The sequence below is a fragment of the Aplidium turbinatum genome, chromosome 9 (assembly GCF_918807975.1).
Source record: "Aplidium turbinatum chromosome 9, kaAplTurb1.1, whole genome shotgun sequence".
NCBI lineage: Eukaryota > Metazoa > Chordata > Ascidiacea > Aplousobranchia > Polyclinidae > Aplidium > Aplidium turbinatum.
The window spans coordinates 16,605,956-16,632,696 of NC_137480.1; the positions used below are offsets into that span (position 1 = coordinate 16,605,956).

General features: G+C 37.2%; 2 protein-coding genes and 1 pseudogene across 2 annotated transcripts; 1 reads left to right on the top strand and 2 right to left on the bottom strand.

Annotated features, from left to right (window-relative positions):
- The window catches only part of LOC145776957 (uncharacterized), an 868,661-nt pseudogene that overhangs the window by 242,452 nt on the left and 599,468 nt on the right, over nt 1–26,741 (bottom strand).
- LOC145777366 (uncharacterized) lies at nt 580–3,747 on the bottom strand. The gene is made up of 2 exons (XM_082588733.1): nt 3,508–3,747; nt 580–3,065 (listed from the first exon to the last, which is right to left on the bottom strand). The coding sequence occupies exons 1-2, from the start codon at nt 3,704–3,706 to the stop codon at nt 2,248–2,250; spliced, it is 1,017 nt and encodes a 338-aa protein (XP_082444859.1). The 5' UTR covers nt 3,707–3,747; the 3' UTR covers nt 580–2,247.
- LOC145777728 (uncharacterized) lies at nt 15,808–17,801 on the top strand. The gene is made up of 2 exons (XM_082589166.1): nt 15,808–16,122; nt 16,931–17,801. The coding sequence occupies exons 1-2, from the start codon at nt 15,885–15,887 to the stop codon at nt 17,749–17,751; spliced, it is 1,059 nt and encodes a 352-aa protein (XP_082445292.1). The 5' UTR covers nt 15,808–15,884; the 3' UTR covers nt 17,752–17,801.

The window sequence follows — 26,741 nt, forward strand, 5'->3', positions numbered from 1 at the left end:
CATAAGAAATCTATAAAATGGCCATGGGAGATGCAAAGTATAGGCATGCGAGATGCAAAACATGGGCATAGGAGATCCAAAACATAGACATAAGAAATCCAAAGCATGAACATAGGAAATCTAAAACATGGGTATAAGAGATTCACAACGTAGGCACAGGAGATCCAAACCATCGGCATAAAAAATTCAAACCTGGGCATAAGTAAACAAAAAGTGAGTCACATACTTAGCATCCAAGCACTGGGGATACGAAAATATGGTGCTCATTATACTACGTTGTCGGCACTCTGGGTAAAGGTGAGCCGTGTTTTTCAACCTCCAGGTTAAGCCGGGAGCCGAATCAACATTGCATCATTTAAAAGCGTCTGTCTTTCCTCTGCGTCATCTCACCGCTTGGACAAAACGTGTGCATAGACGATCTAAAATATGGGCATAGGATATCCAAAGAGCATATGAGATCCAAAACATTGGCATAAGAAATTCAAAACATTGGCATAAGAGATCTAAACTTGAGCATAGGAGGTCCAAAACATGTTCATAGGAGATACAAAGTACAGTAGTTTATTGTATTGAAGCGAATCAGGCAATTTCTCTTTTTGACTACTAGTTTGAATACGCAAGTCTGAGAACGATTAATAAGCCGAGTTACAAAGCTGAGAGGTTCAAATACAACATAAAATTAGAATCTATAGTAAGCTCAAAGCTGTGGTCTGCTACACATGTAGCTTTCTAATAAGTTTTTGATGTTTTTCTGAGTTGTATTGTTGTTGTTTATTATTTTACTTTATAATAAAACGAAGTAACACACATAATCATTTCATATAAAAGAAGAACACAGTTTCTTAACATATAATTTACAATAATTTGGCAGTAAACCTTTGCATCGAAAAGGTTAATGAACATAAAACATTCAACGTAGACTACAATTAATCAGGTAGTTTTCACAACCTTCATCTTTGCAAAGTTCCACATTTCATTGGAGCAGGACAAAAGCCAGTATTGCTATTGTGAACACAACTAAGCCATTTATACAGTGAAAATAAGACGTCTTTCATCGATCACACACAGCAGGTGCACACTATCACTGGCCTTTTAACATTGCAGCTTATGTTGTAGTAAGCTTTAAGGTAAACACTACAATAAGCTACAAGATTGAATGAAATGGAATTTGAAATCGCGTTTTAAACAAGTTGTTGAAATGTTCTAAATGCAAACGACATTTAGTCTGATGGGATATTAAGTAAACTAGAAAACACGATAACAATTGACCAAATTAAACAACAAGAAAGTCTTCTGTTGAAAATATTCAGATTAATTAATCAGACAAATTCGTATTATGAAAACTAGGAAAGAAAAAAAATGAAAATAACTTAATATTCTGTAGCCTACTGTACACTCTTATTGATCGTTTGATCAAGCTTCTTGAAAATTCTTCACAAGTTGAAAATACAATAATTCTACAATACATTGTATTGGTATCGTCATAACAACCACCACTTTATTGGGTCTATTGTAACAGCCAACATATAACGCAATCCAATCACAGATGCAACAAAACAGACAACTCTCATAAAGTCAGGTGCTCTCGTTTTGGCATGCTATTAATATCTTACAAAGACACATCTGCTTACTCTCTTGCGCTCCCATTACTCGGCTGCGCGAATGACCAAAGCAATAACGAACTTATTCGTAGTGTTGGAAAACGTTATTTCCAAAAAGCATATATTTGCGACAAATAGCGTCTTCTTAACAACCAACAGCATAGAAAAGTGGCAACCACTGTAAGTTAAAAAGCTCAAGGATCAATCCAAATTCACATCACATGAATAGTTGAAAATTTATCAAAGATATAGCATGTAACTTGTAAATTGAAGTCTGATTGTAGAAGGAGGCTGCTTTGGCCTGGCCGTATCCATCACTGTATGACGCACGTCAGTAGTAGCTGATGCGTCTTTATAAAGCACATTAGCGTACAGTTTATATCGTAATTGTATAAAAAAACAGAATTTGAGATATTTTTCTTGGGGTTTCACTTGGCATAGAATTCTCAAATCGATCTGTGGCTAAATACACAGGACCAGTTTCATTTGTGTGACTTGAACATGGCAACTACGGCAGATAATAAGATGTGTAGACAAGGTTTTGTCATTAAGCACTGCCTTGAATTAGACTTCTGCAAAAAACAATGAAGTTTTACCATCTTTGTACTGTGATATGACATAATCACCTTTAATTGTAAGCAATCAGCTATAAGCCATCCGATCCTGAGAAAACACTTGAATTGAGTTTGCTTCGAGCAGCTACGGAAGTTGACATTTCTATTTTTATGCTGTCAATGCACTTCGTCCATGGGAAAAGCTTTTCTTTCCAGTCAGCAAATGACATGATGACTCCCAACAAGTTAATACACAAATTGCAACTGTAAACAATGTGATTTACGTAAGTGGTTTGACCAGAATATACTGCTGCGAATCCCGCGTTCACCAAGTCTGAGACAGAGCAAATTGCAGCCACAATTGCGGCGCGTTTCATCACAGGTCGAACCGACTTCGCATCCAATCCTCTGCTTGACATATTTCGGTTGTGTGCGGTGAGAGGATAAATGAAAGAGAACAAAAGAGTTGTCTGAAAGACAATGGTGGTGATGGCGAGAACCAGCCATTTGACATAACTGGTGTTTTTGCTTTGAATATGTTTGCAACCCAATGATGTTGTCTTATAACTCGGAACTGAATAGAATAAAATCAAGTTCACGATCGTAAGCAGAAATAAAAACAACATGGAAGACAAGTTGACGCAGCGCAAAGCTTCGGTCGTGACTTCTTTGAGGATAGGATTGGCATAAAAGCTTGTGTACACTCGATACCACAGAGCAGTGTAGACTGAAAACAGCGACATAGCAAAGAATGTAATCTTGACTCTGTGTTGAACTGCACAGTATGGATGCTCCACATTGTACACCAAGGGAATTGCAACACTGACATACCCCAATGTTGTCACCGAAGCGAACAAGATTAGGGAATTGACAACAGCTGTGGTTCTATCTTTTTTTGACAGTGCAGCACCTGCAGATAATTTGCATATTTGAATATATTATTTCACATGAAAATTTTAGGATCACAAGTTGAACATATGGATATGGGAAACCCCTGACGCAAACCTACGTATCATAGTGCTGCAGTAGAATAAGCTATTTATACCATAAGAAGAAAGTGAAGAAAAGTTGTCAAATGTGGACTAACCGTGGCAATGTCATCTATGCAACTACTCATAGAAATAGCTTTGGCTGCAAAGATGCTGAGAATGCTACAACTCCGTCACAAAAAAATATTTTAATTACAGTAAGAACAGTGATAATAATAATCTAACTCTAACCAATTAGCATTTTTTCATTTTTAGATTGATTTAATGTCTTCAGACGTTGAATTTACGTAAAAAAATGCAGATTTTGTCAGCAAAACATAATGGTACTACTAGAATATCAGAAAGCAATCACAAACGTCGTACTTCTGCATCCAATCAGGGTTTTCTTTTTGTATCCATGGTAAGATAACGCCATTGTTATGTATATTAGAAGAAACGTAACAATGAACGTGAAGGTGGTCGAAGCCAACCAAACTTTAATCGCATCTTCTTCCAATTTTGTGTCATTGTTGTACGTAGAGTTTATCGATTGGCTCAATAAAGTTGTACTTGCACTCGTCATCTTCTACTTCGAAAATTTAGACACAGTCTTCTGTACAGTACGTAGACCTACAAATATTATTGAATCTAAAAATCAGCAAAAGCAAAGTAATAGAATTTTGAAGAAATTTTGCACATGCTTCTTCACAGATGTACGTACATTACACAAACTATAATCTAATAGAAAAATTATGTCTGCTTGATAAATCATTGTTTGTTTTCCATTTTACATTGCATTCTGCCATGAATGCTTTAAATTTGTACTATTTTTCCAATTTACTTATTTATAAACAAACAAGTGAATAGAAAAAATAGCAGTAACCTCTCAAGTACATGTAGCTCCACACAAAGTGAAATTTGCATGACGTTTTGGCTCTTTCTTTATTTGTTTAAAAATAATGTCTAAAAAGACTTTTTTGACTCCTCTTTCGTTTGTTTTCTTTTTCATCTAAAAAAACGTTATTAAAAGTAACTACGGACAGTGGCCAGTATTTCGATCTTCCGATCTCTTCAACGTAAAAAAATAAAAGTGGAAAGTTGTCTTGAAGTTTTGAGATGATGGTTTCTAAGAGTGATTTTAATAAGCCGATGAGAATTGATTTAATTTTTAATTTAAGACTCAAGGGAAACGTAATTTTACTGCCAATTAGAAAGTGTGATTTTTTTGAGAAAAGTTGTGCTAAGCAATGACTGGAGTGCCGCTAGTATCTAATTTCTTGTATTTTAAAACCATCTCAGATGATTGTTATGTTCTAGCTTAGTGACAAGTTTCTGTCTTTTTCTCAAGTATTTATTCTCAACAAATTCCAATCAGTGCTTAGCACAACTTTTCTCAAAAAAATCGCGCTTTCTAAATAGCAGTAAAATTACATTTCGCTGGAGTCTGAAATCAAAAATTAAATCAATTCTCATTGGCTCATTATAATCACACAATGTCTTTAACATAACATAAATATAATATAATAACACACAATAAATATAATAACACACACGTAAATCAAATAATGTCTTTTTAAAGATTATTAAACAAAAACAGTCAAAAAGTCATGCAAATTTCACTTTGTGTGGAGCCACATGTAAGCTACCTGAGCGGTTACTGCTATTTCTTTATTCACTTGTTGATTTATGCATATCAGTTTGTATACTCTGTGGACCCTTTCTTGTATCATGGGCCAATCCTATAGATGTTTGCTGGTACACCCCTTCATTTTCTTTGAATCTTATTACTTATTTATATGTTAAATTTTTCGACCTTTACTCTATAATATCTATAAATGTGATTAAATTTAAATCTCCTAATTGAAGCCCATTATTGTTTTTATCTGTTTAGTTTGCAAATATCTCCAACTACACAATACACATTGCACAAAGCTCCACCCATGCTCCACCTTAACAAATAAATTTTTGTCAATTTAACGCATATTCAAGCAGGTCCCATAGAAAGTATGCACGAGCTTAACCATAAGATAAACAAAAGCTTTCTGTTTCGTTTCAAAGGCTAAAGAAAAAAACAGCGGTTTAGAGGTTCAAGGTCAAAACCATTAATTAATTATTGATATCTCTTCCATTACGAGAACGCTTAACTTGTTTTTCTATTCCTCCTAAAACAAACCTTATTATGATTTTTTAGACGTGTAGTAATGCAGTAATATGTATCTGGAAAAAGATACTGACAAAATGATTGTAAGCATACAGCCATACACCAGTCAACAATCTCTTTTAATACGTCATTATATCATCATTATTGATTTTCACTGATTTTAGAATTGTCAGCATAACCACTCTTTTTGCTTAAACATTTCAATTTTTCTGTTTGTTTTTCGAATTCGAGGCAGCTACACGCTGATTCTGAACTGTTAGAAGTACAGGATAACAATTCCATCTCATATCAGTTCATCACATAACCGCTGTAATGAAATCGGGTTTAGGGTAAGTCTCATTGACTAACACTAACCTGTTGTACGTTTGTCGATAAAGTTCAACAAGAAGCCATGTAGGCTGCTTTGAAATAACCGGGACTCACCAGCATAACGTCACTGCCAAGCCAAATAAAAAGCATTATGAAGTAATCAATGCTAATGCGATTACTTTTAGCACTGCATTCAAACTATAATTTCCCCTTACCTATTGTCTGCGCCTAAATGAAAATGCAACGTTAACGTTATATATTTCAAATTTTAAACAGTCTAGAACCGTAAAAAAGTCCACGACAATGCTACAGTAACCATAGTACATGTATAAAGGATTACCTAAAACCGGGACTGGATACTAGACCTAAACTACTTTTCTAGAAACGTTTTTATAACCGACAAATTCTGCGTTGTTGAGAGTATAGAAAGCTCTGTATGATATGACTTCTTGATTGCGTTCTTTGCCTAGAAGCTAAGACCACAACTGGTGAAACTAGATTAATTTGATAGTCCATTGTTTGCCAAATACACCCCGTTTTCAAATCCGAACATCACGTTACATTCAAAGATAAGCGTTTAAAAGTCAACAGTAGCTGTGGCAGCACACGTTTAACAAACACGCCTTTTGAATGACTTATCGGGTTTCAAAGCATTGTAGGTGCACCTTGTTGAAAATGCCTGAAGGTTCCCATATAAATCGAAAATATTTTGAGGCATGCTTTGAACTTATCCAGTTCATTGTATAAAAAGATGAATGCGTTGTTGAAACTGGGCTGTTTTTAACTTATTTACATTACGATTGAATTTATTAAAGTCATACCACTTTACACCAATATGAATGATAATAATGTAGCCTTCAATAATTTTCCATCAAAGGAGTAACCAGAACTGAGATTAGGAAACAATTTTTATTTTTAGTTTCATGTTTTATTTCTGACCATCAAACCGAAACATATTACTTGCCATAACATAGCAGACAGAGGCGTAGTCACAGAGGGGAAAAGGGGCAATTTCCCCCCAAAAATATATTAAATAAACATTTTACACTCTGTTACAGCATCATTTGACAAAATATTACATGATTTAGGCTGAAAGTACTCTCAGAATGTGTAATTTTAAGGTTTTTGTTTTAAACTTTTCTGGGAGAATCCCCCAGACCCCCGTGAGTGCTCCGCCTTCGATTACTCTCTGCCGGGCTCAATCACATGTGCAAATATATTTGTGTGCTTCCCCCCAGAAATCTACGCCTCTGCTAGCAGGGTCTAGAAAAAGGTAGAAACGACAAAATGCAAACGTTAAAGCGTGAGCTGTTCGAGAACGAAATGGTTTACTACATACAAGGATTAGGCACGGTCGCAAACTCCAGTTTCACTTCGTTTGTCTTTCTGAAATTGCCTAATTTTAGTATAGAAGGTTATTTTGCTTGATAGGAATGGATAGATGATTTTTTGAACCTGGATGACATGCACTAATACAACGCTTCTTCTAATTGGAAGGAAAAAAATACCACTTCGTATGAGCAACAAAATCAAGAAACACTGTTTTAATGATTCTATAAATAATCACGATCGAGGATTCTACTGTAAGTGATGTGCACAATTTAAGGAATCAGCAGTTAAACAAGAAAATGTCAAAAACTCAAAGTAGGCTCATTAAAAACTCAAATCTATCAAAGAGTTCTTGGAAAGATTAAAAGAAAACAGTAAAGAAGTTGAAATTGTCACTGTCACCAATCATTCGTTTCGTGTCAGACAAACAATGTTAACATCAACACAACAATTAAAGCATTTTCCTTGTTCTACAGAATTACAAAATTTGTCTCTCAAAGCATTAAATCACATAACTTAAAGTTTAAGTTTTTGACTTCAATAAATCATATCTGATCTCTTTTGCAAAGAAGTGGGGCCCTTAATGGACCGAACTAAGTTGATCTATATCAGGGGTGGGTACGCTTTTTGGATCACAAACCAAAAACGTTTTAATCTTTGACAATCTTTGACATGCGGGTCATGTGCGTAGCCTATATAAAATGGACAAGAATGTTAAGCTACAGTTTATTAACAACATTATTTACATTATCAGGTTTATGAAATAAACCTGTTAAAGATGAAGTGATAAAAAAAACTTTCAAAAACAAAAAAATGATTAAACAAAGTTTCAATACAAACTTATTTATTTTCACACGAGTCTGTTCGATCATAAACAGCTAAACATCGATATTGATCAGCTAGCAGTTAGATCATCTTCAGTTGAGCTTATTCAAATAGAATCAACTTATTCAAAATCCACTTAATCAAATAGTTGATTCTATTTGAATAAGCTTACCTGAAGATGATTTAGCTGCTAGTTGATCAATATCGATGTTTAGCTGTTTATGATCGAACTGAATCGTGTGAAAATAAATTCGTTTGTATTACAAGACATATGTAACCGAGTAGTTCATATCAAGCATTGTTGTGTGTTTGACACCTGTCAGAAGATATTTCATTTTCTTGAATAAAGTTTCAACAATTGTATGGAACAATAAACCAAACTAATAATGCTTCGTTGTGACATAACAATAAACCATAGACCCTACATAACAAGATTTCAATAAGATAGATCGATTATGTGTGCATTGGATTAAAGCATTCGTTTCTGCCAATATCAGGCGGGTCAGATTAATAACCCAACGAACCGTAGTTTGCCCATGTCTGATCTATATGCTACGCTGTTTCAATGGCTAAGGAAGCGCCGGTACCCAGTCATTTGGTCGACAGACATTTGGTCGACAGGACATTTAGTCGACAGACATTTAGTCGACAGACATTTGGTCGACAGGACGTTAGGTCGACAGGACATTTGGTCGACTGGACATTTGGTCAACAGAACGATTCATTTTAGGATTAGGGTTAACTAACCCTAACCTAACCCTACACTAATCTAACCCTAACCCTAGCCTAACCCTAACTCTAACCCTGGGTTACCTAACCCTAACTCTAACCCTAACCTAACCCTAACCCAAATGTCTTGTCGACCAAATGTCTTGTCGACCAAATGTCTTGTCGACCAAATGTCTGTCGACCAAATGTCTTGTCGAACAAATGTCTGTCGACCAAATGTCTTGTCGACCAATTGTCTGTCGACCAAACGTCCTGTCGACCAAATGTCTGTCGACCAAATGACTGTCGACTAAACGCAGGGGCTCCGGACACTTCCTGAGAGTGGAGGGGTAATTTAAGCAGGAGCGGAACGATGTTTTGACATCGACAGGGGGTTATTGGATTATCGCATCACATATACTTCTGGGAGGTCGCCCGCCAGACCCCTTCGCATTACTGAAAGCTTCAGTTTCTTATATAGCATCTTAAGCAGCATGTTTCGCGCCGAGGGCGCAAAATTTTTGCCTTTCAGCACGATTTAAAATCGAAAAATTATTACAGCGAATCTGAAATCGCGAGCAAGAGCTCTTTAACATTTTCCACATTTTTTGAGGTTTTTAGACAATTTTGACTGGAAGAGGGGACGTACGCAAAAATTCCTCTCTGTATTCTTCTTTGGCTCAAGTCCTCCAAATTTTGCACTTCAGACGCTAAATGGTTAGATTTAAAAGATCAAAAGCGTTAAGGTGAAAGCTTTCTGTAACTTAATTTACAAATTACAATTGCATGAATACAATACGATAACCTGTGCCATAACATCCGCAGTGAAAGAAAAAGTTTCAGCATTCAGGGGTGACGAACCTTTTTGCGGTCGCAGGCCACTTTGTCAATTACACATGAGTTATCGGGCCACACATCTTTTTTATCGTAACCTACTATGAAATGTTTTAGAAGCGACTCAAGGTATTATTCATGAAAAGTAACAAACGGAAGAGGAAAGTAATAAAACCCACACAGTTGAAATTATCTTACTCAGAATCGAAACATAGGCTACAACAGTAAAAAATAAAAACAAATCAACTTGAGCAAAAATGATAGAGCAACAGTACTTGCACTGATAATGAAGACAGTTTAATTTTCGAAACGTTTGCTTTCATATGAGTATGATTTCTTCTTTTTTGGCTCTATCCTTTTTGCTCAAGTTGACTAAATGTTTGGACCATTATGCTCCGAAACAACAAATCAGTTAATGAAATTTCTTTTTTAAACAACAAACAAAAGCCCATGCGAATCATGCAGCTGAAGCTATCTAATGATGCATCGAAGCATAAAATATTAAAAAATAACGTTGAAGCATTGAATTTTTTTGCTTAGTGGGAATTTTGGAAAGTTTTTTGTTTGACTAAGCGTTCAATATTAGGTCGGACAGACGATGTGGCAACTCTCAACTGCATACTAAGATTTTCATCTGTCAGCCTCGACCTGTAACGACTTTTTCAGGTAAAGTGTTTAGGGCAAGTAAATAGCAAAGAAAAGGTGTACCAGTGAAGGCATAAAACAGCTTTGATTGAAATGTCTTGGTCTTTAATGCATGAGCGATTGTCAAATTGTTTTGCGGGCCGCACAAAATTCTTTGAAGGGCCGCAGGTTCGTCACTTCTGCAGGGTCTAGGCCAAGGCCCTACATTCAATTCAGAAAAAAATAAAAGCTAAAATGCATTAACTTTTACTACAACCGAAAATATAAAGACATTGAAACAATGCAACTGTAGTGGGTTTTGTTCGTGAGTGGTAAAAGCGAAATTAAACAGTTTGTAGCAGTGAGAAAGTATGACGTCACACATAGGGCATTGTAATGCGTATATTTTTGACAGGATTAATAGTTTGGTCATAGATGACTTGCCGTTGTCTTGCGAGTTTCCAAGCAAAAACCTCAAAGTTTGTGCAACAAAATAAAAACATGAAAATAAAACACAAAAGTAAAAATATATTAAAAAGGAAATTTTAACTCTACATTAGTGGGGGGGTAATTTTGCATTAGTTACCCCCCACTCCGATTGGTGGGGGGGTAATCACCCCCGCGGCCCCCCCTCTAACGGAGCCCATGACTAAATGTCTGTCGACCAAACGTCCGGCTACGGGAAGCGCCTACATCATCCCTGTGAGTGAAATGCAGACAAACTCCAAATTGGTTCCAGTTTCGGCAGATACGTTTGACAGACGTTGAGTAAATGTGAAAAGGGACTGATCTTCGGGTAGGAAACTGGATGTGCTCTTAATCTAAAAAAACGCTTAGTGAGGTCCCGATTCAAGCAGTAAAAAAACGGCAACTACTGCGCAAAGGTACCAGTGATGTCACTGCGATACAACTACTAAATCTCTCACGGACAGTCAGACACCATAGTTTTGCAACATTTATGAAACCTCAAAGCTGTGACAGTTTAACAGTTATTTAACTATTTTAATTAGCGAAAAATGCGAATTGAACTAATAAAACTGGATTGAAACCGGCAGTGTTGACAAGAGGTCTAAGGGGTATTTTGGGCCCCGGTCCGGGATTATTTTCTGGGTTTGTGGCCTTTTGAAGGAGCCCGTGAACTTGAAAGATACCACTTCGTATTTTTTGGATATAGCCTGTGTTTTTCTTAAAAATATTTTGTTTAGGTTCTGAGAATCTTATTGGTACCAGGCTCAGATGATTTTTTCAACAGCCCTGACTGAAATAATTTAGACCAGCAAATAACTTAATGGGAATCGGCATTGCTTTCAAAAGGTCTTTTTGTTGAGTTTGATTTCAGTCTGTAACACTGAAACACAGGGGCTCTATCCACTTTTAGAATTCGGGAGGGGGGGTGATTTTTAGACAGTGGGCTAAAATCGTCTTAGTTATTCCAAACCACTCCAATAAGTGGGGGTTGATCACCCCCTCACCCCCCCTTGGATACAGCCCATGCTGAAACACCCAAAACAACTCTAGCCTGCTGATACTATAATCCAAATTGCCCTTTCTTGCATTGTGACATTTCACGTATTGACCCATGTGAGTTATTTGGTAATTAATGATGACATAACCATTGAGTGTGGAAGTTACTGTAGACGTCAATGTATATAATTTTAATGATTTGCTTCAGTTTACCTCAATCATTTAAAGTCTAAACTTATATACAGAAGATAACAAAAATATGTCACACTCAAACTTCAACATAGATAATAAGGGTGCGCCTTCTTCATTTTTGAAACCAAGACTGTACATTGTACAAGACTTGTTCATTGCTGCGTAGTACTGAGGTGTGCTTGTGAAAACATCTAAGCATTGTGAACTCAGCTCACTTTTTTCCACCAGCAATATCAGCTAGACTTCTAGTTATAAATAAGTCTACATTTCAGAGAAAGCTCCAATCAATGCTATCATTTCGCAACACTTTAACCTTCACCTACCTATGCTGACTATTTACGTTCTGTTGATTTCGCCTACGCCCTTAAACAAGGTTGATTAGCCGCCACTTTCGATTTTTCTTACGCACTTAACATGTTGAGGTAGAATTTCAATAGCCCTGAGCCACTTCATCTTCGCTTGCTAAGTGGCAAGTTAAATTTTTAAATCTTTGGTATTTGTCAATCAATTTTTTCAAAGCATACAACAACCCTCTTATTTCTACTCGAAATGGCAACGTAAGCTGCTTGTTCAGCTCGTGTCTGCTTGGCGATGCCTAGTAAACACATAAACTCGTCGGCGTACACGAAAGGTTAAAATTAGGAAAAGCAAGAGAATTGTTTGGAGCTCTAAAAGAGGCGTGTCGTTTTTCTGATTAGAAAGTTACCGAATTAATTTGTCTAAAATAGTGTTTATTTGGTTTTTACTATTCAAATTAGAATTTTTTATTTTTTGTTGGCACCATTCATATATTTTTAAATAAAATCAGTGCAAAATATGCCACACAACGAGTCAAACCACTACTTCCACTTCTTGTGTAGCCTACGTCATCACTCATCAGACTTTCTTGCAAATAGCGTCACAACCTCATTAGTTATAAATGAAAATTACACACTTATTAAAATCTGACTCTGTGCTTCGTAAAATAAAGCATACAGAATAAATGAATAACAGTCTTGAGCCTACCACCCACCTTATTATGTTATATCCATTTAAGTAAAGCTAAAAGGTATGCTTTTACCCAAACGTTGTGACGTTGTCTATCGTACAAAGGTCGGTTTTAATAATTTGAAAACAATTCCTGACCTAACATTGAATAAAATACATTTGAAAGAAGCTAAGAAACTTTTATTGTTTAGACTGGGACACAGCACATTTCAAACCGTGCCTGGGTGGTGTTCTGCAAGCGATGAATTCTCACATGCCAACTGTTCGTATTTAAATTTATCTGCTTGCAGGCGCCAACAGACGATATCAGAAAATACGCTCATTTCAAACTACAGTATTTCAATTTATCTTTTCTGGTAAATAAACTAAGTAGGTTACTGTTATATAACTGGTTAGTCTGTTTACATTTTTCTAATGAATTGACTTGAAATGAGACATAGCATAGACTTACCTAAACGTAATCTTAACCAAATTAGCCTGAAAGAAAAATGCTAAATAGAAAACGGTAGGACTTTAACCAACCGAGATGTCACAGACCTGATAGAGCACGAACGGAGATCGATTCTGTGAGCTGAATTCAACTATGATAAATGAAGAAAATTTGCTGTGGATACATACATTTATTCAACATCTAGCAACAAAGCGACAATGTAAAAAGGGTAATATTTCAGCTGAGTAGGAGATTCAGTAACAAAGGCGCAAAGCAACAGCAATAAATCATGAATAACTTGAACCTACCATCCTGCTGCAGGCTTGTTTAGAGCACAATAATCTACGCAATATCGTGACAAAAGGAAAAGGCAATAACTTCTTGTTTTTCAATGTTTTATATCACAACAAGTTGAAATATTCAAAATGGCCTGATATTATTTTTTCTTACCGGTACCTACTTAACTAGGCTATATAGCCTGCCTACTCTTTAATAAACATAAAAAGATACTTAAAACAAATTGTGTTACTTAAGAAATGAATATATTTAAAAAGTGCATTGCGCTATCCGGTTTGCTTGGGTTGTGTGGACTTGGGGAAGAAAGTTACCATACACACTTGCAAAAGAGACAAAAACAATATTTCCAAGTGATACTTTTTAGTCAGATCAAGAAAGTCAGCAGGATTTTGCTTTGCTTCAAAGGTGAGTCCCATACTTGATCCAAGCATCAGGGGATGAGAAAATAAGGTTCTCATTGTACTAACCCAGACAGCCACTTATCTGGTCCGGATCTGGTCAGGTCCGTATCCGATGTGGTAAACATCTGGACCAGATAAAGTGATTGTCTGGAATGCCATCGGCACTAACGAAAGTAGGGTTGCCAGTTCTTATTTCTCGACTGCTTTTCATTCAGTAACTAGGCCCACCCAATTAATTACATCCTGAGTAGAAGTGAGCGGTGTTTTTTGAGAATCAGTTTGAGCCGGGAGTCGAACCTGGATTGAATCATTAGAAAGCGAGCGCTTTATCCGCTGCTCCATCTCACCGCATTTTATTGCTTCGTATTGTCCTTAAAACACTGGATTTAGACTTGGTTTTCATAGTTGAGCGCCGTGAGATAAATGTTACATCTACAGTCTTTAGACTTAGAGGTTTAAAGCGCAAAGCTTGAATTGTAAGTTATAGAGATTAATAATAATTTAATTACATTATTTTTGCAAAATTTGAAAGAAATTATTTCAGACATTGTTATTGATTGGAAAATACTGCATCTTAAAGTCGTAACAGCAGTAACATTGGCCCATCAAGTTGAAACTCGTCTGCAGAATAAAATTATCACCTCTATCACCACCTAATGGATAAAAAGTTAAACTTTTTTTTCTAAATTTTGATAAATCATCCCACACTTATTTTAAAATATCGATAAACTGATTGATATATCTTAACTGCGGGTAAAGAGCGTTAAAGTGCAAAAAAATTAACTTTACTTCAAACCATAATGGATATGCAAAAAGTGTTTTTACAGCCCCATTAGCTCGTCCGCCTCGTTAGCTCAGTGGTTATGTGGCTCAAGATCACGCTGCGCAAGTTCGATTCTCGGGGTGTGCGCTTGAGCAACGCATTTCAGGACTGCTCTCCATTCAACGGCACTTAGTGAATGGGATACTTTTTCTCGGCAACAACACCTCAACAATCGGAAAACTTCACTCTGCCAATCTCGGTATAACCGACCCTGCGTCAAGAGCCTCTACAAGTATGCAAAACTACCAGGAATAACCTATCACGGCTTTGTCATACCGAGGATAAAGATTCAAAACCAACCAACCAACAGACGCTTCTTGTCACAAAAGCAACAGACTCTACAACTTATGTTTGCATGATTTCCTGAATGCCATACTCCTTCGGAAAGATTTTGTCAACAATTAAGTAAAGGCTCAGTTTTGTCGTTTGTTTGTGAGTTGTGATTGAAGACCTGAAGTAGAAGTGAAAAAAGGAAAATAAGAGGCCGATTTTGTGTTTACCTTTGAGCATGTTATTGAGTGCCGCTATGAAAACGTCACGTAGTCTACACGAGGAGGATCCAGAAATTATTCAAATCAAGGTAAGACATTCTCACCATTTCTCCATACGTCCAAAACTTTGGAAATTAAAACACCATACGTAGGCCTACAACTGTTCTGAAGGCAACTTGAATTCATTTACTAGCCTAAGACGAAAGAAAATACTGCAAGCTACATCTTAAAATCATTGAACACTGATATAGCCGTTTATCTCGATTTTACTGCGACATTAGAGACAAGTCTTTTTTATAGTATGGGAATTTATTTACTCGGTATTTAAAAGTTGTGACAAAATAGACAAAAACAACTTTGTTACTTTGTGATAAACCAAAATTTATGTAAACCAGTAAAAATCGTTAACCATTCAAGAAATGGGAAATTTAGCTCATTAAATATTAGTTGGCGTATTTACTATATAGCCTATGCGTTTATAGGCCACAATGATTTCTAACGTTGAAACTATACCGAAGACAACGTATTGTGAAATCACGTGGGAAGAGCTATTATAAATTTGTTTACTATTTACCCACAATAGCTGGAAGTTTCTTTGTTTTTATTGACGTAGAGATTTAAATATAGTTTCATACTCCAATGTTTGAGAAAGCTGCCTGTCTAAGTGAGCCTACACTCTACTAACACCAACAACAGTTAGGTTTTTCGTTCTAAAAGACTGTTCGTGCTGGTGTTTCAGATTTTGCAAAAAGTAACTTGTCTCAAATGACACAAGTTGTACTGTTAGACGAAAGCTAAGCACCAGCCAATCGAGTTGTCAGTCGCAATCTCTCAGCCTATATACACACCCTACAAAGCGTCAAGGAGATTAATCTGACTTTAAACTATGGATAGCGAAACCAGTGATTGGACTACGCATGCACTAACGAAGAATGGCTCAACTATTGCTTCATCTCATGCAACACCAAAAGAAGAAGAAAATGAAACGTTGACATTTTTCGATGTCAAAGTCGACTTCTACTGTTCGATGGCATTTACTATTTGTGCTCTGGTTGTGATTTGGTATCTGCTGGTCACTTTAAGCATTTTCTCTTGGAAGAAAGAATACTTTAAGTGCTTAACAGGTAAAAATATATCTACAACGAATTTAGTTAGCTGATGATGTAGACTTACTGATAAAATTATGGTCAATCAGCGACGCAGCGAGACAAAAATATTCGATAGGCTATAATATTTTTTTAGAAGTTGTATAAACTTTTGAAAGATTGAACTAAAATGTATTTATCAAAAAATAACTGAAAGTAGCAAACAGATGCATTTGGTAGATTTTGTTGACACACTAGGACAGGGCTACTCAACTGGCGGACCGCGGTCCGAATCCAGACCTTCTGGGTGTTGCTGGTGGACCTTGAACTTTTGAAAGAATAACCTCATTGTCACGTTTCAGGGCTTCTTTAAACAAATTTCTAATGGGAAGAAGCAATTTGTATTGTGATTATCCTGGTTGCTGGGGGGATTCACCCCTCCAGACTCCCCAACACTTTCTCAGAAATCCAGTCGTTACATTTTACCTAACAAAGTGGTTTGGTACAGATAATTTAACTTTCGTGGTTGCGTATGAAATAACTTATTCATCGGACCGCTAAAAATATTCAGCTTGTCAAACTGGACCTTTGTTAACATTAGTTGAGCAACCCTGCACTATGATAAACGAGTAAACCAAAGCTAAACGTTTAAACCATCTTAAACTTAAATGAAAGTTAATAATAATGTTTAAATTTGTAGCCTACATGAAATGCTTTACTAGGCTATAGCAAAACAGATAATTCCAAATTTTATGTTACAGTATTTCTCTTACATAAAGTAGGCAAAGTTAGGTCGATTTGCTATTTTCAAAAGGTAGGCGATTTACGACCAACTCTCAATTTTTAGATATCACACCCAGCAACGCACGAGCCTGCAGAGATGGTGCAATTATGGCTAGCTTATTGATGGTAACTCTTATGACGCTGTTGGTTTACATGGCGATTGAAGTGCCTTTATTTCTTGGAGTAGAAGAACCATTTTGTACATACTATCATGGAACAAAAATTTTGTGCACTGCAATTGGATTGTTTAATGTTTATTTTGCCTTATGGTATCGTGTTTTTACCGTGTTTTATCGAAATCCTTTACTTCGACAGTCAGCAAGTCGTACTGCGCGAAACGTGAATGTGTTATCAATTTTTTTATTGATCCTGATGACTACAGTTAATGCTGCTGTTTTCTTGACTTCACCTTTGTATGTTACAACCGATGTCGGTTGCATAAAGGTCCAGTCAAAGGATGGTGCAGTGTTGAAGTGGAGCTTGCTTGTGAGCACCACAGTGACTTTCCAAGCTGTTTTGGTTTTTTCGTTCATTTATCCATTGTATTTGCACCGCAAGAAATTGTTAGGTAGAGGCCTCGAAGGAAAATCCATTATACCGCCGATTCGGAGAGCCGCATTCACGGCAGGGATCTGCATTCTTTCCGATACTCTGAATGCACTGTTCGCATTAACCAACAAACAAACTATTGTGTATACGCGTCATATTGTTTACGGAACAAACATGATGATAAACTTCTTTGCTCTTTTATTTTCGTTTGCTGACTGGAGACAAAAAATATTTCCATGTACAGCAAAACGAACATTGTCCCCACTGTCTGCGAGGCCTACCCGAGAAATCACAGTCATAGCAAATGGAGCAAGCGTTAATACAAGTGGAATTTGATTTGCAGTAGTTTTTGCATTTTATTCGCTGATATAAATACTTTTATGTTGTTTTGATCTTTATAGCTTTTTGTACAACAGGCGTAGCCAGAACATCAAGTCAAGCGGAAAAAACATGTAGGCTATTTCCGCGGTCCCAGTCTGGCGCCGACTTTGGTGTAGGCCTATTCAATGCGAACAGTACCGGTCTTTGGGGTGTGCAAACCGAGCGATCGCACAGAGCCCGCAATTTAGGGGGCGCAATTTACACAGAAAATGCAGTATTTTTTGTCATTTCCAATGGAAAAAATTCAATTTGATTTAGGCTACAACCAAGCAGGGGCGTTGACAGGGGGTCTAGGTGGAACTTTTGGACCGGGCCCGGAATATTTAAGGGACCCGGATTTAAAAGGTTCCCTGCGACTTCAAACATTATCAAGATCTTAATATAATCAGATCCGGTACCGGGCCCCCTTCCGGGTGCAGGGCCCACTTCAGCCACCAAACAGTAAAATAAAGATTTAGTTTAGTCTAGTAGGGGAAGGCGGGGCAAGTTGTGCAACGGGGCAAGTTGTGCAAGTCCCCGTTCGAAAGGAAATAAGGAGCGTAATGAATCTTTATCGCCATTATTATATTCTACCCATAATGCCTTTAAATCACGTGAATCGCAGTTATCAGTTTTTTGGGCAGAATAGGCTTGATTAACAATATAAGGTGTTAGTTTTCTTGAAATTTTCTGTTCTTTGAAAAAAGTGTGAATGAGGCAAGTTGTGCAATTGATGACGGGGCAAGTTGTGCAGTTGAACGGTAAATGACGAAATTGCACAGTAAATGAGTAAATAACGGGGCAAGTTGTGCAGTTGCACAATTTGCCCCATCAACTGCACTACATTATTTGTTTTTTATTGAACTCAAGTTGACGAATGGTTTCAGATCAGATTAGGCCAAGATCTAATTTTTTAACTTCCCGGAAGCTTCAACTAGGGACTAGGATCTAGGGTGATGGAGTGTTCACTCTCCCCCACACCCACACTGGAATAGAAGATGATCAATACAAAATTACCCTCCCCACTCATTTGGCTTTTGGCCCATTGCTTGACTAAAAAGCACCCTCTCCTAATTTAGAAAGTGATCCTTAGGCCCCGGCTTCAACAACAACGTATTTACTTTTACCTATTTTTTTTTACACAGAATTGAATTTTTGTGAATTCTTGAGTGCCTCAAATTTTTTTTGATATTGCTGAAAGTTCATGTAAACCGCCTTTGCTAATAGCTTATTAGCCATTTTTACATGGTTTCAAAGTCTGGAAAGCTTTGATCAATGTAAAAACAGCTGATTTGTTACGATTGTCTGTGTTTTTGCTGGCAGTAATATGTTGCTTAATTTTCCCCTAGTGTGGCTCAACTTACCCCATGGCGCTACACAACTTGCCTCATGGTGCTGCACAACTTGCCCCGGAAAAATAATCCGGGGCATGTTGTGCGATCGTTACTTAACCCTTACGAGGTTGGGCTCTCTGGAGTCTTGCTCAGTTTGGGGGGGGGCTGTCGATTCTTCTTATGCTTTAGGAGTGATATCTCTGTTATTTTTTAAGGTACGGTTTCAAACTTTGGGATTCACTTTGTAAAATTATTCACGCTGAGCATATCCGAAAATTAAACCTATGTGAATTTTAGAACTGCTCATAGACCAGAGATATAAATACAAGAGATAGGCAATAGAATCCGCGTGCGCTTTAAACAGGCGGCGATGTTGAAAAGCGGTCACGGTTGACTGGATAGGGATCAAGCCGCAGCTCTCGATGCCCGCAAACTGCAAAACGTGATAATTTCAAGCAGTTTACCCAGAGGATTACAGGTTTAGTGAGGAAGTTCCATGGAATTTGATGGTTCCAATTCAGTTTTGTAGAGCTTGCATTAATATTCGTCTATTGGAAAATTAAATATGGTAGATAACTTAATTGCTATCAAGCTAAGTTACCGTATGTATTATTGACCAGTCGGCAATAAACCTAGCAGATTACGGTAGCCCTTTTGGTTTTATTGATTATTTTGCGAGTATATGTATGAAGCAACATGCAGGTTTAGCAAGAGTTTCAGTTTTTAAACTAACTAGCTAAATACTTAGTCATGGGTATGGTAGTTCTTATCACCATTTGCAAGATTAGGTTATGAATTGTGGTGTATTTTACAGTTATGAATTCTGTTGTTATAATCATTCATATTTGTTTTATAATTTCAGGAATGTTATCATTATGCTATTTATTTGCAGTTATTTATTAGATTATAAATGCCAGCTTCGAATCTCCCAATCCCTCAGTGTCACACGGATAGAAGTAAAAGGTTTTTCTATATTTAAACTGTCAATGTTTATGCGAAAGGGAAGTACAGTGTGGCATAATGAAGTTTTGAAGAATGTCATACTTAAGTACAGAGATGAACGTGATCCAAGAGATAATATTAAACAAGTTCTTCACAAAGGAAATGCTGGAATTTGTGAGAAACACTTTAATGCAGAGGACGTAATAATAAATTCCAAAAGTAGCAGTAGGCTAAATCTTTGAAGTTTGGTGCCGTCCCATGCTTAAACTTGCCACAGAGAACCGGTGATAAGCTGCTGTATCCACTATGCGTCTAACACTGGTCCGAGACCGAATTACACCATCAATACATGAAAACATTGGAGATGTCAAGAAATCTTTTAACAGGATAAAACGAATTGGGTGGCAATTTCAAGAACATGCTGATTATATTTCAATTCAAAAAGAACGACCTTGTTCTTATTGTAAATATCTCAACATTACAATACAAATTTAGTGTGTCTAACTTTCATTTTAAAGTGTCTGAGGACAGTCAGGGCACAATGTTCTGTAACAAGCTTGGTGCCCAAATCACAAAATTAGAAGCACTTCCAGCAAAAATGTGTCCCGGTATTACAACAAAGCCGGTCATTGGCACTAATTGCATTGTATATTACAAAGCATACAATGTATTACAATGTTGACTGATTTTCAATAAATATTTTTTGAAAGTCAACTTGAAGTTAATCAAAAGAATTGTAAAACAAAATATCATCCTGAGATTATCCGATTTGCTCTCCAGCCTGCAGTTAAAAAGTTCCTCTGCATATGATCAACTCGGATCAACTTCGTGGAGTTTTGCGCTTGCCATCAAAACGTACTTTATTTGATTATCGTCATGTGCATCAAAACCAAACCGGGACATTCAGCAATCATATTCTGGATGCATTAAAAAATCAAAGTGATTCATGCAAAGATTTTGAGAAATACCTTTATATAACGTTTGATGAAATGAAAGTAGCCTACGATCTAATTTAGTATTCAAATCGGAAACCGAAAAAAACATATTATTCAACTACTGATGCCAGACTTGAACGATTGCAAGGTGTATTTTTGCCGCATCATTGGCATGAACAGATAAATGCAGACACTCAAGTTTCCAGGGAAATTAGAAAAAAGAAATTCATATTTGACCAAACCTTTAAAGGATTGAAATTATCAGTTAATGGCATGATTGGAATTATCGAATGCCTTTTCTTTTGTCAAACAACATGCCATTTGTTTGTACAAAACGTGTGTGCTAAGACGTATTGAACATATAAAACTTCCATTTTCCTATAGCCTAAAATATATCGTATGCTTTTATAACCTTCGTTTTCAAAACGTAAACTATAAGTGAACTCCGAAATCGAAAATACGTCTCGTAGCCTTTCCCTTATCGCTGTTGATCCATATCCACGCACCGTGACGGTGACGTCATCATTTTTCAACATCGATTTACGAATTGGCCACTTTGCCTATCTCTGTATTTATATCTCTGCATAGACGTTGAAATGTTGAGGTGACTTATGACTTTTGGATTATTTTGCGATTAAAGCAATTGTAGCGTGAGTTTACACATTATTTTTTGGTAGAGTAATGAAGAACATGCATTGCAATGTTGTGATATAATTTTTTTTACATAATCTCAATTTGAATCTATATTTTTCATGCAAAATAATAACTTTTCCCACGCTCAAAATAAAGCTCGCTCCTTGACTAAAAGAACAATGCTTCATCAATTACATGCAGTAATGAGATTTCTGAACGCGTGTCACACCAATTTGGATTATGATCTTGTGACCTCGGTTCCAAGAACAGCAACTCCTACGCTTTATTAACAAATGTAGACCAGCTGAAGAAGCAGGGTGGCGTTTATCAAATACTATTATGTAATCCACGAAACGAATGGAAGATCATGCAACAAAAAACGCGGTTTAAATGCAATGTATTGTAGTTGCAACAGCGTCTCTCAATGTAAGTTCAATGTGAACTCGGCTACATACAAGGCTAGTACTAGGAGTAAGAGTACCCGATAAAGTCGATGATGCTTCACGTAAACAGAAGTCAGAAAGAAATTCAAAATAAAACAGTTACGGTTCATTAATTAACAGAACGTCACAACGCTTTTCATCAAAAGGAAAATTTGTAATGCCTCGGGTCATTTTCTTGTGGATTCAATAAGCTCTCTAAGATTCATATGCCACACACTAAAATCCAAACAATATTTAAATTTATTCAAAGTAGTATTTATTATGCGTCAAATCATTATGTAAACATGCGCGGGTTTGCAATTAGATTACTTCTCTTCTGTCCTTGTTTGTATAAAAGTCATAAAATCAGTCGTTGTATTCGTGCTAAAATTCAGCTATGCTCAAACCGCATTATGTTGATATTTTCTAAATAGAAAATGGATTTATAAAATATGAATACAATACTGTTTCAGCATATAAAAATGCTGAATTTTACATCGAGTATTACGATTAGTTTTATGATCCACTTTTTATACAAAAAAGGATAGATGATTTTGATAAGCAATCTAATTGCAAAACCGCACATGTTTACAAGTATTCAACGTCTTGATATGTTGAATCAACGTAAAAATAGCTATCTGTCTAATGAAAGGAAAAAAGGAAAATCTTTCATTGAGCTCCGCGTTTTATTTAGGCTGTAGTTGAAGCCAAAGTTTATAAAACCGCAATCATTCAAATAGTTTATTCTGCGCAAAAGCAAGCTTGACATACTCGTATGGAATGTGCAGGGCATAAAGGCTTTTCACAGCACTGACATTGGCCACGGTTTTTTGGTAGTTTATTTTTTCTGGCTTTGGCACCTTCTCAATAAGCAAACGCAGTAGTTGTCCACCGTGGGGACTTCGCTTTGCACGTGAATGAACCAACCCATCCTTTGGTCGATGATATCGGTGCCACCCTTTGTGAAGTCGTAAAGCTTATACAAGCCTGGCTTCTTTTTGCCGTCATCCTTAGTAATCCCCAATAGAGGTTGCATGATCGTAAACATCAACACATTCCGCATGCCAGAATTCTTCGTTTTTACTACATAAGAATGTAGGCTGAGATCAGCCTCACTCGTCTGCCAATAAATTTCGTACGAAAATTTCTCCCTACCACTCACTTGCTTCACTTCCAGGGGTATTCCTCTACGTATAGCGTTGAGGGTTCCAGCTGACGTTATACCCCTGTCAAGCAACCACTGCGCGAGTGGTATGGAGGTGTACAAGCGGTCATACAAAATATTCCGACCTTGAAGGTCACCGTGTTGTTCCAGGCTCATCACCATTCCTTTTACCAGTTCTTCTGTTCCACGAACGTAAAAATTAAATGGCTCTTCCTTCGGTTTACCTGAATAGACCGATGCCGCAAATGTGTATGGGAATCTGCTGGCGTTTACCGACTTGAACAGAAGGCCATATTTCGCAGGCTTGTTTGGATTATATTGCTTGAAGGCAATTTGTGTCCTCATGGGGTATAGCGTTTTGTCCAACGACAAGTAGTCACCTGGAATGACATGTTTGCCGCAGTTTTCGTTAAACATTTCGAAAACGACTCGAAATGCGGCCAACCAGTCATTCTTCCAACGTTGCGGCCTAGTATTTTGGTCGTAGAACGAAATGTTCGAAAATAAAAATTTAAAGCGGTTTATGCTCATTGTTGCACTAAACACGGGATGTCCTTGCAGTTGATTGAACAATACATCCGTGGAATGACCAGCCTGTCCTAAAAGCCCCCGAAAATACTCCAATCAAACAAAGGCCAGCATCTCCTCGTTGTTGGTTGGGCCAAAATAGCAGTACCTGCTGTCATCTAAAATTCTCTCTGGCAATTGAGAAATGAGTGTGGCAATTTTTCTATTTGTTTCTTGAACAATAATGTTCAAAATGTTTAAAGAAAAAAATAGTTCCCATGCTTGCCGAGGAGTCTTGGCTTCTTTGGCTTCTCCTCTAACACCAATCGGCCAGATATAATGTTAGCCCGGCCCCTTCTCCCATTGTGCACCGGTCTCGCATTAGACCAAGTAATGCTGACGCCGCCCTCTTGTCTGTTCTTTGGCTTTTCTACAAAAGTTGTATAAGACTTCAGTGTGTCGGGAAACTCAACAGCATCGTAGTTGTTCATGTCGAGAGAGGAATCTATGCTGTTCACCAGTCTTTTCGATGTTATAATCCGTCGTGATGGCGCAAACTCCGGTTGAACATCGCCCATGGAAGGTAACTGGTCGTCAATCTCGATCGGAATCGCTGTTGCGGAAGTTGACGGAGAAGAATCCGCTTCTTCATCTGAATCGGCGTGCCATAAATCCTCCAAATCATCCGCCTGGCTTTCGTCGTCAGAATCCAGTAAAACATGTTGCAATATTTCTTCAGCACTGAATCCTTGCCTTGCCATGTTTTATTTAAAAGTGAAAAGGACGTAATGTTTTTAATAATGGCATTGAAATACTAAAGAAAATGTATAATGAAACAAATTGTTAGTCCCATAGAAACTAGTTAGAAAAAAACTGTTACACAGAATTATAAAAATCAAGAATAAACCAAAACTTTGCAATATAATAAATTGTCAGACCGTTGTCAAAAATTGTGAAGTGCACTTTACATATTTACTGATGATGAAACTATATGAATGCTATGGTTATCTATGGTGATTCAGATTAGCTTCTTGAGCAATGCTTCACGTTTATGATAAACTACACGTAGAAGGGAAATCCAACAGGCGTTTGCACAATTTCGTCGTTTAGCGACGTAGATTCGACGAAAGCGGCGTAATAATTAGTAGGCCTACCTGGTATCAATATTGGCTGTTTCTGCAATGTTGCGTTATGACCATGAACGCCACGTGGCTTGAAAAACAACATTATAACGCTGAATGAAACCATGTGCATGAAACTGATAATCTATCTAATAAAATTATCTCTGATGTAAATTCAACGATTGGGCAATGGTATGTCTCAACAAAATTACCAAATATTCCATCATTTTGACGGCTAGAATGCATTGTTGTACCTAAACCGAAAAATATAGATGCGCTGTTCATCCATAATTTTTGATATTTGTTTATATGTTTAGTGAAAATAAGCTGTCATTCTTGTTATTATATTGAAAACGAAAAGAGCAGTTTGCAAAACGTCTATTAGGGTGGCTCTTATTTGGCAAAAAATGAAAAAAATTTGAATTTTGTGTGGGACACCCTTTTAAAAGGTGAGGTTGTCAGAAAAAATTACTCCTGCAAAAAATTTTTGAATTTGAAATTGATTTAGAGGTGGCCCTCCCCCCCTAAAGTTTTGCGCCCTCCTCCAAAATACCAAATCTGCATATCTCAAAAACTGCTTGAGCTAGAGATACGGTTTTTGTGTCAAAAGATGCAGAAAGCATGATTTCCTATCTGCTTTCTGAACAGTGATTGCGTCTATCTTGAGTAGAAAAGCAGTTATTTAGAAAAAACCTGTTTTCGGTATTCTAGCACAAAACAGTGCTAAACAAGTATTGTGGCCCAAGCTATTTAATAAACAAAGTTCATAAACTAACCTGTAAAACTGGTAAATCAATAAACAAAATAAGTATTCCTAAACTTTTATGCATTCATGCATAGCTAAAATGCCCGTTTTTTATCACATTCCTTGGAGAAACTCCTGAGCGTGGAATCCGCTTTCAAGCTTCAGGTGCTATGCATCGCACTTGTTGGATGGCGAAGGCGATTTATGCAAAAAGCTTGGTCTGCATTTATGGTATCTGTCCGAAGAAATAGTTGGACTAGCCTTGTTTGATTCTCGATTGTCTGTGGAAAGTAAAAAGCTAATGGTGGCAACCATGTTAGATGAAACAGGAGAACGTCCACCAAGGAGACCAAGCATCAAAGTAGCTGCGTTTCTTAGCAATAAGGGTCTAGAACAGTATTGCACCTCTAATTCAAAATGGCTTCTTCGGCTGTTGGGTGAAGATGAAGTAATAATTATACTTTCAAAGGATCCTGTCATCCTGCTCATTGGACTGAAGATGGTGCATTTATTCAAGCTTTACACATGGCGAAGAGACTTTCAGTAGTGAATGACAGAGCAGAGAGAGGAGTTGCTCTAAGTCTAATCCAGGATTTTAACAAAATCTTAACTGAAGATGAGTACCAACTTCAGTTTCTTTTGCAAGTTGTTACTGAACACAGGAAACTGTTTCCAAATTCCAACAAGAACAATATTGTCGAATGTCGATTCTTCTTCATTTAAACCTTCTTTGTTACTCCAGGGGTCAAGGGCTCTGTCTTTTACCACTCTTGGGCAGTGGTGATGCCGTTTAGATGCTTGAGCAGGTGTCGAGCAGCAATCCTTTGATTCGTCCATTGATTCGTCGTCCAGTTCAAGCAGACCACGCACAGTCACACACCATTTGGCCCAGTACAGATGGTGTGATCTGTGGTTTGTTCCTCTTTGCCACACTCACAGATTGCGGAATGCGGATGGAGCCATCCCCCATTTGTGCATGTTGGAGCGGAATAGTCTGACTCCAGTACGTAGGCGGTTGAGATGCACCCAGGCCTTCCTTGGCAAATTATGCATTCCGGTTGGATGGGGGCTGGTGTCGGAGATACAACTTTAGAGTCTTGAGGAGTTCTTCTTCCACTCTGAGCTCCATTTGTTGTCCTCCCAGGTAGCCGCGCTGATAGAT